The 13550-nt window shown below is 62.2% G+C and overlaps 1 protein-coding gene across 10 annotated transcripts in view; it reads left to right on the top strand.

The window, feature by feature from the left end:
• TSC2 (TSC complex subunit 2) overlaps positions 1–13550 on the top strand; it is a 33283-nt gene that overhangs the window by 11754 nt on the left and 7979 nt on the right. For 5 of the 10 annotated variants that reach the window (XR_012380485.1, XM_025877040.2, XM_073899681.1 and 2 more), the window contains 16 exons: positions 76–231; positions 664–780; positions 3261–3383; positions 4185–4291; positions 4468–4618; positions 5805–5927; positions 6362–6496; positions 7664–7853; positions 8676–8769; positions 8941–9043; positions 9271–9365; positions 10542–10670; positions 12047–12211; positions 12439–12591; positions 12691–12803; positions 13282–13494. Coding sequence is in view for 9 of the 10 variants with exons in the window: in XM_025877040.2 (XP_025732825.1) it covers positions 76–231; positions 664–780; positions 3261–3383; positions 4185–4291; positions 4468–4618; positions 5805–5927; positions 6362–6496; positions 7664–7853; positions 8676–8769; positions 8941–9043; positions 9271–9365; positions 10542–10670; positions 12047–12211; positions 12439–12591; positions 12691–12803; positions 13282–13494 (2167 nt within the window). In the remaining variant the exon portion in view is untranslated. The remainder of the gene's footprint in view (positions 1–75; positions 232–663; positions 781–3260; positions 3384–4184; positions 4292–4467; positions 4619–5804; positions 5928–6361; positions 6497–7663; positions 7854–8675; positions 8770–8940; positions 9044–9270; positions 9366–10541; positions 10671–12046; positions 12212–12438; positions 12592–12690; positions 12804–13281; positions 13495–13550) is intronic. The other 5 variants (XM_073899676.1, XM_073899677.1, XM_025877035.2 and 2 more) reach the window with 5 other exon arrangements.

Below are 13550 nucleotides of genomic sequence, written 5' to 3'. Positions count from 1 at the left end.
TGTGCAGAGCGCCCCTCAGGTGCTGCCACGTCCCTGCCCCACGTGGCTCACCTCCCCCAACTTGTGCTGCCACAGGAGGAGCTGATCAGCTCAGTGGTCATCTCCCAGCTCTCCCACGTCCCTGAGGACAAAGACCCCCAAGTCCGGAAACTGGCCACCCAGTTGCTGGTGGACCTGGCTGAAGGCTGTCATACCCACCACTTCAACAGCCTGCTGGACATTGTGGAAAAGGTGAGGGCCACTCGAGCCCGGGGCTCCGGGTACCTGGGCTGCCAGAGGGACCTCAGTTTGTGGCCAAGCCCCACAGCAGCACTGGCCCCTGGACCTTCTGTCCCCGTTCTCCGCAGAGCGATGGGCTGCGTTTCAGGCAGGGCTCCCCTCCCAGCGGGGATGTGGCGGGGCTGGCGCTGCGGTGGGTCCTGGGAGACACCTGTGGCCCTGCCCCACGGGGAGCTGGGCTGGGCACTGGGGCTCGGGCGCATTGTCCTTCTGCATAGCCAGCATGTTTTTCTCTTAACTGTGAAATACAGCGCACTTTCTGAACTGTTCCTCAGCTGTGTAAAATGCAGCTTTTGAGAAATAAAGGAGAAAGTATTGGGTCTGACCAGTTCCGCTGGAGGGAGCCCCAAGCCGGGGAGCTGAATCCACATTTTCTTTCTAAAGGTGATTGCCCGCTCCCTTTCTCCACCCCCTGAGCTGGAGGAGAGAGATGTGGCGGCGTACTCAGCCTCCTTAGAGGATGTGAAGACCGCCGTCTTGGGGCTCCTGGTCATCCTTCAGGTGGGCCTCTGCTCTTCTGGGAGGGCACGCCAACCAGCCGCCTCTTGAAACGCTGCTCTGCAGGGACACGTCTCTGGGGAGACCAGGGCAGTCCTTGAGGGTCGCAGATGGCACCCTGGTGTGACCCAGACTCCTTGTCACAGCGCAGGGGGCTCGTGGGGCTGCAGGGCCAGTCCAGAGATGCCCCCAAGCTAGGGCTGTCCCCCCCTCCCCCCCACCAGTTCTCACCACCACTGCCGAGGTGGGGAGGCCTGCCATCCGTTTTGGCCCTGTGGTTGCGGGGTGATTTTAACAGCTTTGTTGAGAGAGAGAGTCACGTACCATAGAATTGATGCACTTCAAGCGTGTAATCCAGTGGATTTTCCAGTATCTCCACAGACTTGTGTGGTCATCGCTGCATCACTGCAACTTTAGAACGTCTTCATTCCCCAGAAGGGACTCCACATCCATTAGCAGTCCCTCCCCATTCCCCCTCAACACCCTGGCCCCTGGCAACCACCAGTCCACTGTGTCTCTCGTGGATCTGCCTGTTCTGGACGTTTCATAACGATGGACTTGTGCAGTGTGCGGCTCTGAGCGTCTCAAGGCTCACCTGGCTGGTAGCAGAGCTCAGTGCTTCGCTCGGATGGCTCGTCGTCCCTCGTGTGGATTTGCCGTCTTGGCTTATCGGTTCCTGTGCTGATGGACACTGGGTGGCTCCACCTTTGAGCCACTGTGAATCCCGCCATGGTGAACGTCTGTGCACCAGTGTGTGTGTAGAGGGGTTTTCACTTCTCTTGGGTGCATGCCTGTGAGTGGACTTAACGGCTTGGATGGCGACCCTGGGCGTAATCATTCACGGAGCGGCCAGAATGTCTTCCACAGGGGCCACTCCATCGCCGGGAGCAGTGCTTGAGGCTGCCCTTTCCCCACATCCTCCCCAGCATGCAGAACTTGTGCTTCTCTGGGGCGTAGCCAGGCTGCTGTGCGTAAAGTGCCACTTACTGCGGTCTGGTTCGCATGCCCCTCGTGAGGAGGATGAGCACCTCCTCCGGTGCCCGTTGGCCATTTGTATATCTCCTTTGGGGAAACGTCTGTTCGGATCCTCTGCTTGTTTTTTAACGGGATCATTTGTCTTTTTACTGAGTTGTGAGAGGACTTTGTGTGTCGTGGATGAGTTTGTTGTCAGGGGTTGGCGCTCGCCCCCCCGTGCCGCGGCCGGCCTCCCGTGCTCTCAGGCCCACTCGGGCCCCTTCACGGCCCCTCCACGCCCCCAGCCGGCCTCCGCCTGGGCTCTGCTGCTGGCCGCTGGGCCTGTCACTGACTCTCTGCGTCAGCGTCACTCAAGCTCACAGGCCAGCATCAGTATTACGTAAAATGTGGTATTTGAATCACTGGCCTCAAATGCTTCTCGTTCACACAGTGTCCCCTAACGCTTACATGGGATGGTTATTCCCTGGTGCAGAAGTTTGAAGTGTTTGCAGAAAGCTGGCTGGCACCTCCATGGCCTTCCGTCACCTCCGTGGCCTCCTGTCATGGGAGCCCGGCCCCCTTTAGATCTCTGGTGGGTGAGGGAGTGCGCCGGCCTGAGCGAGCCCAGACTCCTGCCTCCGAGAAGCTGGGAAGGTGGTCCGTTGCCCTCACTTGGAACTCCAGCCCTGCAGACCGGGGGCCACAGTACCACATTGTTGGCTAGCTGAGGCGAAGTCCTGGGTCAGGCGGTTCTCATTTAAAAAGTAATCTGCATCCATGCAAGACACGCAAGTCGCGTGTACATAGCAAAGACTTAGACTGCATCTGTCTTTCCTGCCAGAACAGGCAAGGCGAGCTGTAGCTGTCCCTGCAGTGCTTTCTGAATTGGCCTGAGCATTTGTCCAACTCCCCCCTCCCCCTCTTGTTTTTTTGTTAATTTTTCTTGATAAAGAATAGCAGTGAGCCATGTTTTAAGGCCCCACTGCTCTCCTCAAGAGTACCACAAACCATGGAGGGTTCCTCTGGCTGCAGCTGGACCCCCAGCTCCTGGCCAGCCCATGCCACCCCGTGGCACCCCCCACACCAAGGTCTTACCTGGCCTCTCCCAGGCTCACCTCTTGGGGAGGTGGGGCAGGGAGGGGGCTCGCTGTGGGGATGACAGGCCTGGATCACACCCTGGAGCCCGCGGGGCCTCGCTCACCCCTGGTCTGTCCTGCTCTGCAGGTGGCAGGAGAATGTGCTTTTGGCTCACGGGTCCCCGTTGCACATGTTGCCAAGATTTATTAGTGGATTCCCTGCTACTGACACGAACATGTTGTTTTTGATTTTTTGCCATAACTGAGAGAGTGCACGTGTGGGAGTGTCCACGGGATGAAGTCCCGGGAGCGGAGTTAGCAGCCTGAAGGCTTTGTGCGTTGTCTGGTCACTGCGGAGAGCTCGTCCTGTCCCTCTCCTGGGCACCGGGCCACTGGCTCCCTGGCTGCCTTTCAGCCTCCTGCCCCCGAATGACCGGCACGCTGTCTCTGCAGACCAAGCTGTACGCCTTGCCTGCCAGCCACGCGGTGCGTGTGTACGAGACGCTCGTCAGCCACATGGAGCAGCATTACAGGCGCGACTACACCCTACCCATTGCAAGCAGCATCCGGCTGCAGGTACGACAGGGCCGGTGGCCGTCCACGGCTCTGGGTGCACCAGCTGCAGCTCAGGGCTGGCCGTGGCCCGCTTCCTGGGGGCCTGGTAGTGCCTGCAGGGACCCCAGGCTGGGGAGGTGGCAGGGGGCCCAGGATTCCGTCCTCAGCACTGGCTGTGGCTGCAGCCTTGCCAGGACCTGCTGCCCTTCCCCTTGTCTGTGTCCTCGTCCTCAGGCCTCTGTGCGCCGGGCTGAGCGAGGCGGTGGCCCTGGGCCTGGGCAGAGATGGGATTCCATCACTTTCAGGAGATGCAGCCCCTGTCAGCCCTGGGGACGCGATCTGTCAGTGGTGGGGTGAGGCCACGTGGGGCAGAACACCAGCCCGCAGCTGCCATCGTAGATGTTGGCACCAGGCTGAGCAGAGGTCACTGGGACGGAAGCCTCAGGCCCTTCCAGAGCCTCTGCGCAGTGGGGCAGCTGTCCGTCATTTGCGCAGCCTGGTTAAGTGACCTGTCGTTCATTGGAGGATGTGCTGGGGGCCTGAGCACCAGTTGTGTTTTCTGGGCCTTGGGGCTGTGGCGCGCGGTGCGGCCACGCTCCCCCTGTGCCCTGGGGGCAGGCCCTGGGCGCTGTGGCAGGAGGCCGGAAATGGCTGTGTGGTGCCACCCGCGCTGCCGCAGACGCGGTGCAGTTGGGATGTGTGTGCTGTTAGTGGGCACGGCCTTTCCCAGAGAGGCTGGCATGTGAGTGGATGGGCCCGGCGTTGGCCCGGCGGTGTCCTGGCGTTGGCCCCGCTTCACTGGACCTCTCTCTCTCCCCACAGGCCTTCGACTTCCTGCTGCTGCTGAGGGCCGACTCACTGCACCGCCTCGGCCTGCCCAGCAAGGATGGGGCCGTGAGGTTCAGCCCTTACTGCGTCTGTGACGCCATGTGCGTGTCAGCCGTGCCCCCCAGCTCCAGGCCGGGGAGCTAGCCCTTCCCTGCCCCGGGGATGCCCGTGGGTCCGAGGGACGTCCCGCAGCCCACCAATGGCAGTGTGGGGCGGCCGGGGTGCCCACGCCGGTACCTACCTGCGGCCTCAGTGCTTGTCCCGCCTGCTTCCACAGGGAGCCGGAGAGGGGCCCGGAGAAGAAGGCCAGCGGCCCCCTGTCGCCTCCCACCGGGCCGCCTGGCTCTGCGCCCGTAGGCCCCGCGGTGCGGCTTGGCTCTCTGCCCTACTCCCTGCTCTTCCGCGTCCTCCTACAGTGCTTGAAGCAGGTGAGCCGGCTGGTCCCTCCGCCGTGCTGGGCACAGCTCTGGTCCTTGTGTCAGCCACCTCGGGGGCACGCTGCCGCCCCACGTTTACAGCGGGTGTGTAACCATCTGTAGCTGCGTGCGGCCCGTCGTGTGGAGCTGGGCATAGAGCTGAGGACGTGTTCCTGCCTCTGGGAGGTGGCTTTGGCGTAAGATGAAGGTGTGTAGACGGATAACAAGTCATTGGATGACGTGCATCAGGTGGAGGCAGAGATGGGCTGTGTGCGACCAGGGTGGTGCAGTCACCTCTGGTTGGGGGCACCTGGAGGGCCAGGTGAGGCCCTGAAAGGCAGGAGAGTTTCTAGGGGCAGGACAAGCAGAGCCTGGAGGTAGGGTAGGTGCCGGCAGAGACGTAGCTGGGGCCGTGCCGCGGAGGGGCAGGGTGGAGGCCTGTTCCCGCACAGGGGCCGGCAAGAGAGGCGACGTGGTCAGTGGTGTGCCGCCGTGGGGCTGGGCAGCCTGTGCTGGCCTAGGTCAGCCCTCGAGGGCCACATGCAGGGAAGCGGCTTCTCCTTACCGGGGGCACCAGGCGTTGGCACCGAAGGGGGCTGTTGGGCACTTTCTGTGAGAGTTTCAAGGTCTCTGAGTCACAGGCTCAATCTGGGGAAAGGCTTTCAGGACTCACAGCCATTGGTGACGCTTACAGGCCGTGGTCTCCCCCGATGAGGCGGGGAGGACTCGCCAGGCAAGTTCCAGTGGGGGCCACAACCACGTCCTCCTCATTGCAGTGGCCCTCGGTGGATTTTGGTCCTAGAGTGGGTTCCTGGGCTTGTGGCTTACTTAGGAATACATGCTGCTTTTCCTTTGGTGTTAGGATACGGGCTTTTCTCTTGCTATGCATTCATGGTGCCCTGGATGGGCATCAGTGTCCTGGGCAGGCAGCCTGGGGGTTACCGGTGGGCACGTGGGGAGGGTGGGGCAGGTGTGGGGAGTTCAGGGCCAGCTCAGGGCAGAGAGGTGGTCAGCCTGGCGTCTGGAGGGTGCAGCTGACGTGCAGCAGGGAACTTTCTCAAGGGAGCACGTCCTCCTGTGGGGACAGAGGGGGTCCAGAGGCCTTGCAACTGCCTGGCTGCACACAGCTTGAGGCTCTGAGAGCGCGTCTTCCCCTGCAAGGTGCGTACTGCCCCCTGAGCGGCCGCTCTTCCTGTAGGAGGCAGACTGGAAGGTGCTGAAGCTCGTGCTCAGCAAGCTGCCCGAGTCCCTGCGCTACAAGGTGCTCATCTTCACGTCTCCGTGCAGCGTCGACCAGCTGTCTTCCGCCCTCTGCTCCGTGGTAATGCCGCCCCTCACGGTGGGGCCACCTCTAATGCCTTCCTGCCCTGCCCTGCCCATGAGGCGCTGGGAGGTCATGTGTGGACGCATGAGAGGGCAGTCCCGTTCAGATGCAGACCCCTATCTGCAGTGCAGATCCTGCCTCTGGGGCCCCGTTCTCCCTTCCCTGCTCAGGGGGCAGGAAATCAGAGACCTCTGTGAAGGGCTTGAACTCACTATCCGAGTGTGCTGTCTTGACTCTTTTCCCCTCTCTTCCCGTCTCCTGTCTGTCCCTGGCCTCTGGGTGTGGGCACGCTCCCACGTCTGAAAAGGCAGACCCTTGGCCAGACAAAGGACGTAGGAAGGCCCCCCCACCCCCGGCCCGGGCTCTTGGCCACCTAGCACTTGCCCTCTCCTCGCTGCTGGGCGTGCTGCCACCTGAGCCCTGGTCTGCAGCTTTCAGGTCCCAGAACCCTGGAGCGGCTTCGAGGCACCCCGGAAGGATTCTCCAGAACCGACCTGCATCTGGCTGTGGTTCCTGTGCTGACGGCGCTGATCTCTTACCATAATTACTTGGATAAGACCAGACAGGTACCAGGTGGGAGAGGGATAGGCGAGCCTGCTCCGCAGGGTATTTGTATCAGCCAGCCCGGCCGGACGTTTTCGGCATCACCCGGGGGGCCTGGGCCCTCTGCTGCCCCTCCCACACGCAGCGGCATCTTTTCTTTCTGTGGAGCGTTGCCTGGCTTCAGGATGAGCGCTGGGCCTCTTGGCAGAGCTGGGCCTGTGTTGAGAGGCTGGCAGCGGGGCCCAGGGTGCCTGACTTCTACCTGCCTGCGCCTCTGCTGTCAGTGGGCACACAGCAGCTCCCTGATTCTGCGCTGCTGGGCACGTCCACCGTGTCTGTTAGAGTCCCGATGCTTCTCGGTCAGCCGGCCGTGTTTGGTGAGAGAACCGAAGTCTTGGAGAGGTTGGCTAGTGCCCTCAGGGACTCCCAGCAAGCAGGGAGAGGGGCCTGCGCTAGACTTGGGCCGCTTGGAGCCTGGCCTGCGCTGCCAACGGCAGCGGTGTCTGGAGCTGGTGCCCCGCGCCCCTCCGCTGCCCCGCCTCTGGGGGCTCCTGTGCCGCTTGGCCTGGTTTTTCCTGGCTGCTCCCCGTTGGGCAGCTGGCCACACTGGGCTGAAGGTGTCCCTAGGACCCTCGGGGCCCGGAGTGTGTCTGAGGGATGGGGCTGGCTACGGGAAACTGAAGTGGTCTGTGGGGCCCTGAGCTACAGGGTTTGCCCAGAGGCTGCGGCCCGCACTGCACTTGTTAACTGCTGGGCACAGCATGGTGTCTTCACGCGGGAGGGCTCCCGGAGTTGAGTGGGCCTGGTGGCCTTGCTGTGTCAGGCAGAACCTCCCCTGTCATAAGGCCAACCAGTGGGGGGAGGGGTCCCATAACTAAAGGGGTAATGGGCCCAGCGTGTCCTGGCTCCAGGGTGGGCTGAGGCGCCGGGGCGGCCAGCCGCTGTTGGCGGGTGGGAAGCGTCAGGAAGTGCCTGACCACAGCTGCCCCACTGTCCAGTCACCTCGGGAGGGCTCAGCTCCTGGTGCTGTGCTGGTTAGGGGCTCAGGGACCTGGGACGAGGCAGCTAGCCCTGCTAAGCCTTAATCCTGTTTTCTGTAGAACATTCCGGAGTGGGTGAGGGGACACTTGTCTGTGGGCAGGGGCGGGGGCGTGGCGGGCTGGGTCTGAGGCACCCTTGCTGCCCCACAGCGGGAGATGGTGTACTGCCTGGAGCAAGGCCTGATCCACCGCTGTGCTAGCCAGTGTGTGGTGGCGCTGGCCATCTGCAGCGTGGAGATGCCTGACATCATCATTAAGGCGCTTCCCGTCCTGGTCGTGAAGCTCACACACATCTCAGCCACGGCCAGCATGGCCATTCCACTTCTCGAATTCTTGTCAAGTAAGCGTCTGGCTCCCTGCCCGTCTCTGTGTGCAAACGAGTGCACGTGTGAGGGTGGGGCGGACCCTTGGGGTTGGGGTCGTCACTCATGCTGGCTTTGCTGACCTCATCTTGCCGCCTCTCTTGGGATACAACTCCACGGAGCACCTGGGGTGTGCCATCCTCTGTTGCCTCAGGGCCTTTGCACTTCCTGCCCCTGAGCCTTGAATGCTTTCCTTTCTGGCCTTCCAGCAGCCGGCTCCATTCTTATCCTCAGTGTCAGTTTAAATGGCCCAGAAGCCTCTATTGCTGGACATGGGCCCCTGCACTTGGGCTCTCACAGCTTCCCCTCACTTCCCCTCAGGGCACACACCACAGCAGGGAGGGGCTTCCAGGAGCTCAGGGTTCCCTGCTCACCTGCCCCACTCACCCCCTCGTTCCCAGTACCCTAGTGCGCATCTGGCCCTCAGCAGGGAGGTGACAGGAGCAGAGCAGGGCCACCAGTGCTTCTGCAAAGAGACACGTAGGGCCTTTGCTGCACGTTCTTTTTGTTACAGCCTTTTAAAGATGTAAAAGCTATCTTTAGCTCGTGGGTTACACGAGTGCTGGCCACTGGCTGGATTTGGCCTTGGGGACCATAGTTTATTAGTCCTTGGAATAGAGAGCCAAGGGTCAAGGGAAGGTCATGTTCAAGGTGGCTGCGATCTTCAGTCCTTTGCAGCCCTCTTAGGTCAGGGTGGCCGCGCTGGCTTTCGGGAGTAGCACAGGCTCCTGGCGACAGCAGGCATGGGCCTGCATCTGCCCGGCCCACCTGCGCCCCCTCACCCATGTGTCCTGTTGCAGCTCTGGCCCGGCTGCCCCACCTCTACCGGAACTTCGCAGCTGAGCAGTACGCGAGCGTCTTTGCCATTTCCCTGCCTTACACCAACCCCTCCAAGTGAGTGCTGGCCCGTCCCTCCTGCCCATGGCCTGGGCCAGCCTGAGGCCTCTTGCAGCCAAGAGCCATGCTGGTCCTTGACCTCCGATGGGCCTGTGGCCTTGGGGCCTCTCTTCTATGCTTGGCCTCGGGGCCCCATCGGAGCTGCCTCACTTCCTTTTTTTCTTGCAGGTTTAATCAGTACATCGTGTGCTTGGCCCATCATGTTATAGCCATGTGGTTCATTAGATGCCGCCTGCCCTTCCGGAAGGATTTTGTTCCTTTTATCACTAAGGTAGGCCAGCGGAGGCCAAACCCATAGTTAGGGTGGGACCTACTTTGCCGTTGGCTGTCTGTGGCCGGGACATGGAGATGTCGGGGGTGAGAAGTGGGTGTCGTTGGGTGCCACGCTTGCTGAGTGCAGCCTGCTTGGATGCGGTGCGCTGCAGGCAGGCTCACGGAGGGAAGAACCAGGGGGGTCAGTCCCCCTGCCGATGGCTCAGGTCTGCTCCACTCTGCCAGGGCTTGCGCTCCAACGTTCTCCTGCCCTTCGATGACACCCCTGAGAAGGACAGCTTCAGAGCTCGAAGCACCAGTCTCAACGAGAGGCCCAAGAGGTGCGGGCCTGCAGAGTGAATGGGGCACAGTGGGGCGGGTCTGCGAGCGTGACTTGTGACTGGCGTGGTGCACACAGGGTCTGGGCTGGCCTGCCCCCCTGAGGCCGGCCGGCAGCACTGGGATGTGACTGGGGGATGTCCCTTTTCAGACTGTGCTGGGCACCAGGGGGTCCTGGCGTAGAGGCAGGGCCTGTGAAGGCCCTTAGCGCCCTCATGTAGCTGGAGGAGCAAGCTGTTGCCCACCCAGCTGACCCCTGTGTCCTGCGGTGTCATGGAGCCCATGTGCTGGACTGTGGCCGGGCCTGCCTGAGCCCCCGAGTGCAGACTCGCAGAGCTGGCGATCAGGGTGCTCGCTATAGGGCGCCTGGGCCCGGCTCCACCAGATGGGCCTCGGGTTGCGTCAGGGCAGCGGTGGCTCTTGAGAAGCTGAATCCCTGGCCCGGCTGGGGTGGAGCTCCGGGGCCCTGTGGTCAGCCCAGTCTCAGGCCGGGGCTGCCTGTCCTCCTGAGCTTGCTCTCCACCCCTGCTGAGCAGGGGCCATGCTCCTCTGGACCATCACAGCCGCTTTTGCCAGATCTGAGAGAACTGTGCTAGGCCTCGTGTCTTGTTTGCATCTCCTACGAACGGCGACTCCTCTTTCTGTCCCTGCCTTCCCACCCAAGCTTTTCAGTTCTCCCTTGGTGGGGATACGGCATTTTCCAGAATGACCAGGTCAGTGTGACCTAAAGTCAAAAGCTGGCTTCCCAAGCTCCCAGTAGCTGGGCGCCAGGGGCCTTGAGCTAAGAACCGGCCTTTTGAGCGGTGACCTTCAGGGCCTTGGGGCGTCCCGGCCCCTGAGCGGGGTGGGTGGGGCGCCTGGTCAGCACAGCCTGGAATCTGCCGTGCATAGCGCTCCATACATGTTTAATTTGCACTAATGTTCTTTGTTTTGGTTCCATGCGTGAAACCTGACTTTTTCTCAGTCACGTTTATGACATGTATTTTCATGCATTTTTATTTTCTGTTTCTTCCCCCTGCTAACTGGCCTCTGGCATGGTTTTTTGTTCATCTCACCCGCGGGCTCTCCATCCTGACCCTGTGGCCTGTGACCTTTCCTCCTCCTCCCTCCAATGGCTTGTTCTCCCCTCCCGGGAGCTGGGCTCTCTGGGGCTTGGGCCTTCCTTCCTCACCTGGTAGTTTGAGGATAGCCAGACCCCCCAAACAAGGCTTGAATAACTCTCCACCCGTGAAAGAATTCAAGGAGAGCCCTGCAGCCGAGGCCTTCCGGTGCCGCAGCATCAGTGTGTCTGAACATGTGGTCCGCAGGTAGTGGGCTCCGTCGGGCGGGGGGCTCAGGCCCTGGAGTGGGGCCCGCGAGGCGGCCCTGCCAGGCGGGAGTGCCCGGGGGGGCGGTGCATGGGGCTGCTTGCATGAGCTCGTCGCCTGCCCACGCCCTCCCTAGCCGGAGCTGGAGGAGAACCTGAGGGGCAGCCCTCAGTCCAGGGGAGCCTGGAGGTGAGGGGTGGAAAGGTTGCATTCTGTCCCCAAGCCTCGTCCGAGCACGGGCTGGCTGCACGGCCTCCTCAGAGGCTGGCCTGGGAGCCTGGAGCAGGGCTGTAGCTCTGAGAAAGCCAGGCGTCTGGTGGCAGCTACGTGCAGGCCTGTCCCCGGAGGTAAGGGGCCTTCGCATATTAAAGCGGCGCCCACACAGGTTGGGGGAGGAAACATTCTAGGGTTTGGCTTTCTTATTCTCTTAAGTGGATTTTAATCTTGAGCTTTCTTTTAGTAGAGGGGTGCTTTCTGTTGTAGCTGAAAGGGAACGGGGTGGGGGGGGGCTCTGTATAGAGCAGCGGGGGTAGGGGGCCAGCCTGGGAGGAGGCGGGGGCTGGGGAGGCCTGAACTGTCAAGGGGCGTGCCCTTGGTCACTCCCCCTGCCGTGTCTGAGTGCAGGTGTGGGCTCTGGGGGTCACTGCTTTGCGCCGACCGGGCTAGGCTGCACTGAGCTGGGCGGGGGGCTGTGTCCTCCCCAGGAAGTCCCTTCAGGCCTCGAGTCCGAAGCTCGGAGACCCACCTCCTCACCGCTGCCTGGCTTAGGCTCCAGCCTCAGGCTGGCCCTCTGCTGAGTGGGGTTTGAATGGGGGAATGGGGACAGCGAAGCTCTTAGCTGTTTTCTAACAAATTCTTTAACACAAGCCAAACATGGCAAAGGGGCAGTGAAATTTCGTATCAGAATTAAACCTGCATGAGCTGCTTCTCCTGGTCGCTGGGTGCCTGTGGGGCCCCGGGGGCCTGAGTTGAGGGGGAAGAGCGGCACACAAAGCCCAGACCCTCCCTGTCATCAGGAGGTGGCCCTGTGGGCAGAATGCAATCTTTGTGTCTCTGCATGACTAAACTGTTCTGCCACCAAGCCGTCCCCTAACTCTCCTGCGCTTCGGTGAGGGGACGTCGGTCTCTACCTTGTCTCCTGAGCCTCTGCTCTGACGAGTGGGCCTGGGTCTCTCACGTGAGGCCCTGCCCCTCCTCTCTCTGGGACGATGTGTCCGCGCGGTTTGCCACACTGTGGCTCAACTGGCCGTGCGCCCTGTGGGGGGGGGGGGGTGTGGGCGCAGCCCTCCCAGCACTTGCATGCCTCGAGCTTTGGCCCCTGGTGGGAGATGAGTTGCCCTGGCCGGTCCCTGACCTCGCGGGGGCCCTCCCTCCAGCAGGATCCAGACGTCCCTCACCAGCGCCAGCTTGGGGTCTGCAGATGAGAATTCGATGGCCCAGGCTGATGACAACTTGAAAAATCTCCACCTGGAGCTCACAGAAACATGTCTGGACATGATGGCCAGATACGTGTTCTCCAATTTCACAGCGGTTCCCAAGAGGTGCGGGCTGGGCCCCGGGGCGGGAGGCCAGCGCCCGGCTCGGCCTCTGTGACCAAACTCGGCAGCAGCGGCAGCAGGCGAGGCCCTGGCCAGGCTGCTTTGCGCATCGTGGGGCCCCACTCTTCTGGGGACCAGGGCCCACTGCAGTCCACGCACCTTTGAAACCAAGATGCCCATTCAGAGAGCCCACGGAGGGTGAGGTGTCGGCTGACGCTCTTGTTTCTCAGGTCACCTGTGGGCGAGTTCCTCCTGGCTGGCGGCAGGACCAAAACCTGGCTGGTTGGGAACAAGCTTGTTACCGTGACAACGAGCGTGGGGACCGGGACCCGGTCGCTGCTGGGCTTGGATTCAGGAGAGCTGCAGGGTGGCCCCGAGTCGAGGTGACTGTGCCTTCCACCCCCTGCCCTGCAGGCCTTGACAGAGGCCGTCCTGGGCCCAGGCACCTTGGTCATGCTCTGCACGGACCCTTCTGCCCTCAGCTCAGACCCTGGCGCGCATGTGAGACAGACCAAGGAGGCGCCTGCCAAGCTGGAGTCCCAGGCTGGGCAGCAGGTGTGCCGCGGGGCCCGGGACCGGGTCCGCTCCATGTCCGGTGAGCCTGGGCCCCACCCTGCCTCCTTCACAGGTGCCTGTGGGTCCGCGCGCTTGCAAGGACTTCTCAGAGCCTGGGGACAAGGTGGTTGAACAACTGGGGTGTTGTCTCTGTGAGCCCTAGCCACAGGGCTGTGTAGTAGGGGGCGTGCCTTCTCTGCAGCTGGCCTGAGGCCCCCTCGTGGCCATGGGTCTATTCCTCATGGCCAGTGTTTCCAGCAAACTGTTGGCTGCCCTGGTTCTTAGCCCAGCTCGCCCCTAAAGCTTCTCTATGCTGCAGCTGGAATGAGACTTGGTCCGGCCATGGCCCCTTCCTACTGCCCTGGGTCCACTGAGCCCGACGCCGTACAAGGGCTGTGCCCAGGGAGGGCTGAACAGCCTCCAGTCGCTGGGCCCTGGGCGGAACAGCCGGTTCTGGGCTGGTGGCTCTGCATCGGGCAGGTGGTGGTCACTGGCACTCTTGCCCTTCTCTTCCTCAGGGGGCCATGGCCTTCGTGTTGGTGCCCTGGACACTCCAGCCTCCCACTTCCCGGGTGGCCCCACTTCCCCAGGTGCACAGACTGCTCTCACCAGCAAGTCTGAGAGGGCGTCAGCTGGTACCCAGTTCCCAGTGCAGGAGAAGACGAGCCTGGCAGCCTATGTCCCCCTGCTGACCCAGGGCTGGGCAGAGATCCTGGTCCGGAGGCCCACAGGTACGGACGGGCCTGTGCTCAGCATGCCGGGGCCTCTGCCAGGGCTTGAGGTACCC

The sequence above is a fragment of the Callorhinus ursinus genome, unplaced genomic scaffold (assembly GCF_003265705.2).
Source record: "Callorhinus ursinus isolate GAN/ISIS: 27379988/994484 unplaced genomic scaffold, GSC_fseal_2.0 scaffold13, whole genome shotgun sequence".
NCBI classification, from domain to species: domain Eukaryota; kingdom Metazoa; phylum Chordata; class Mammalia; order Carnivora; family Otariidae; genus Callorhinus; species Callorhinus ursinus.
Note: the sequence above shows the minus strand (reverse complement) of the source record. Positions and strands in the feature narration are given on the sequence as shown.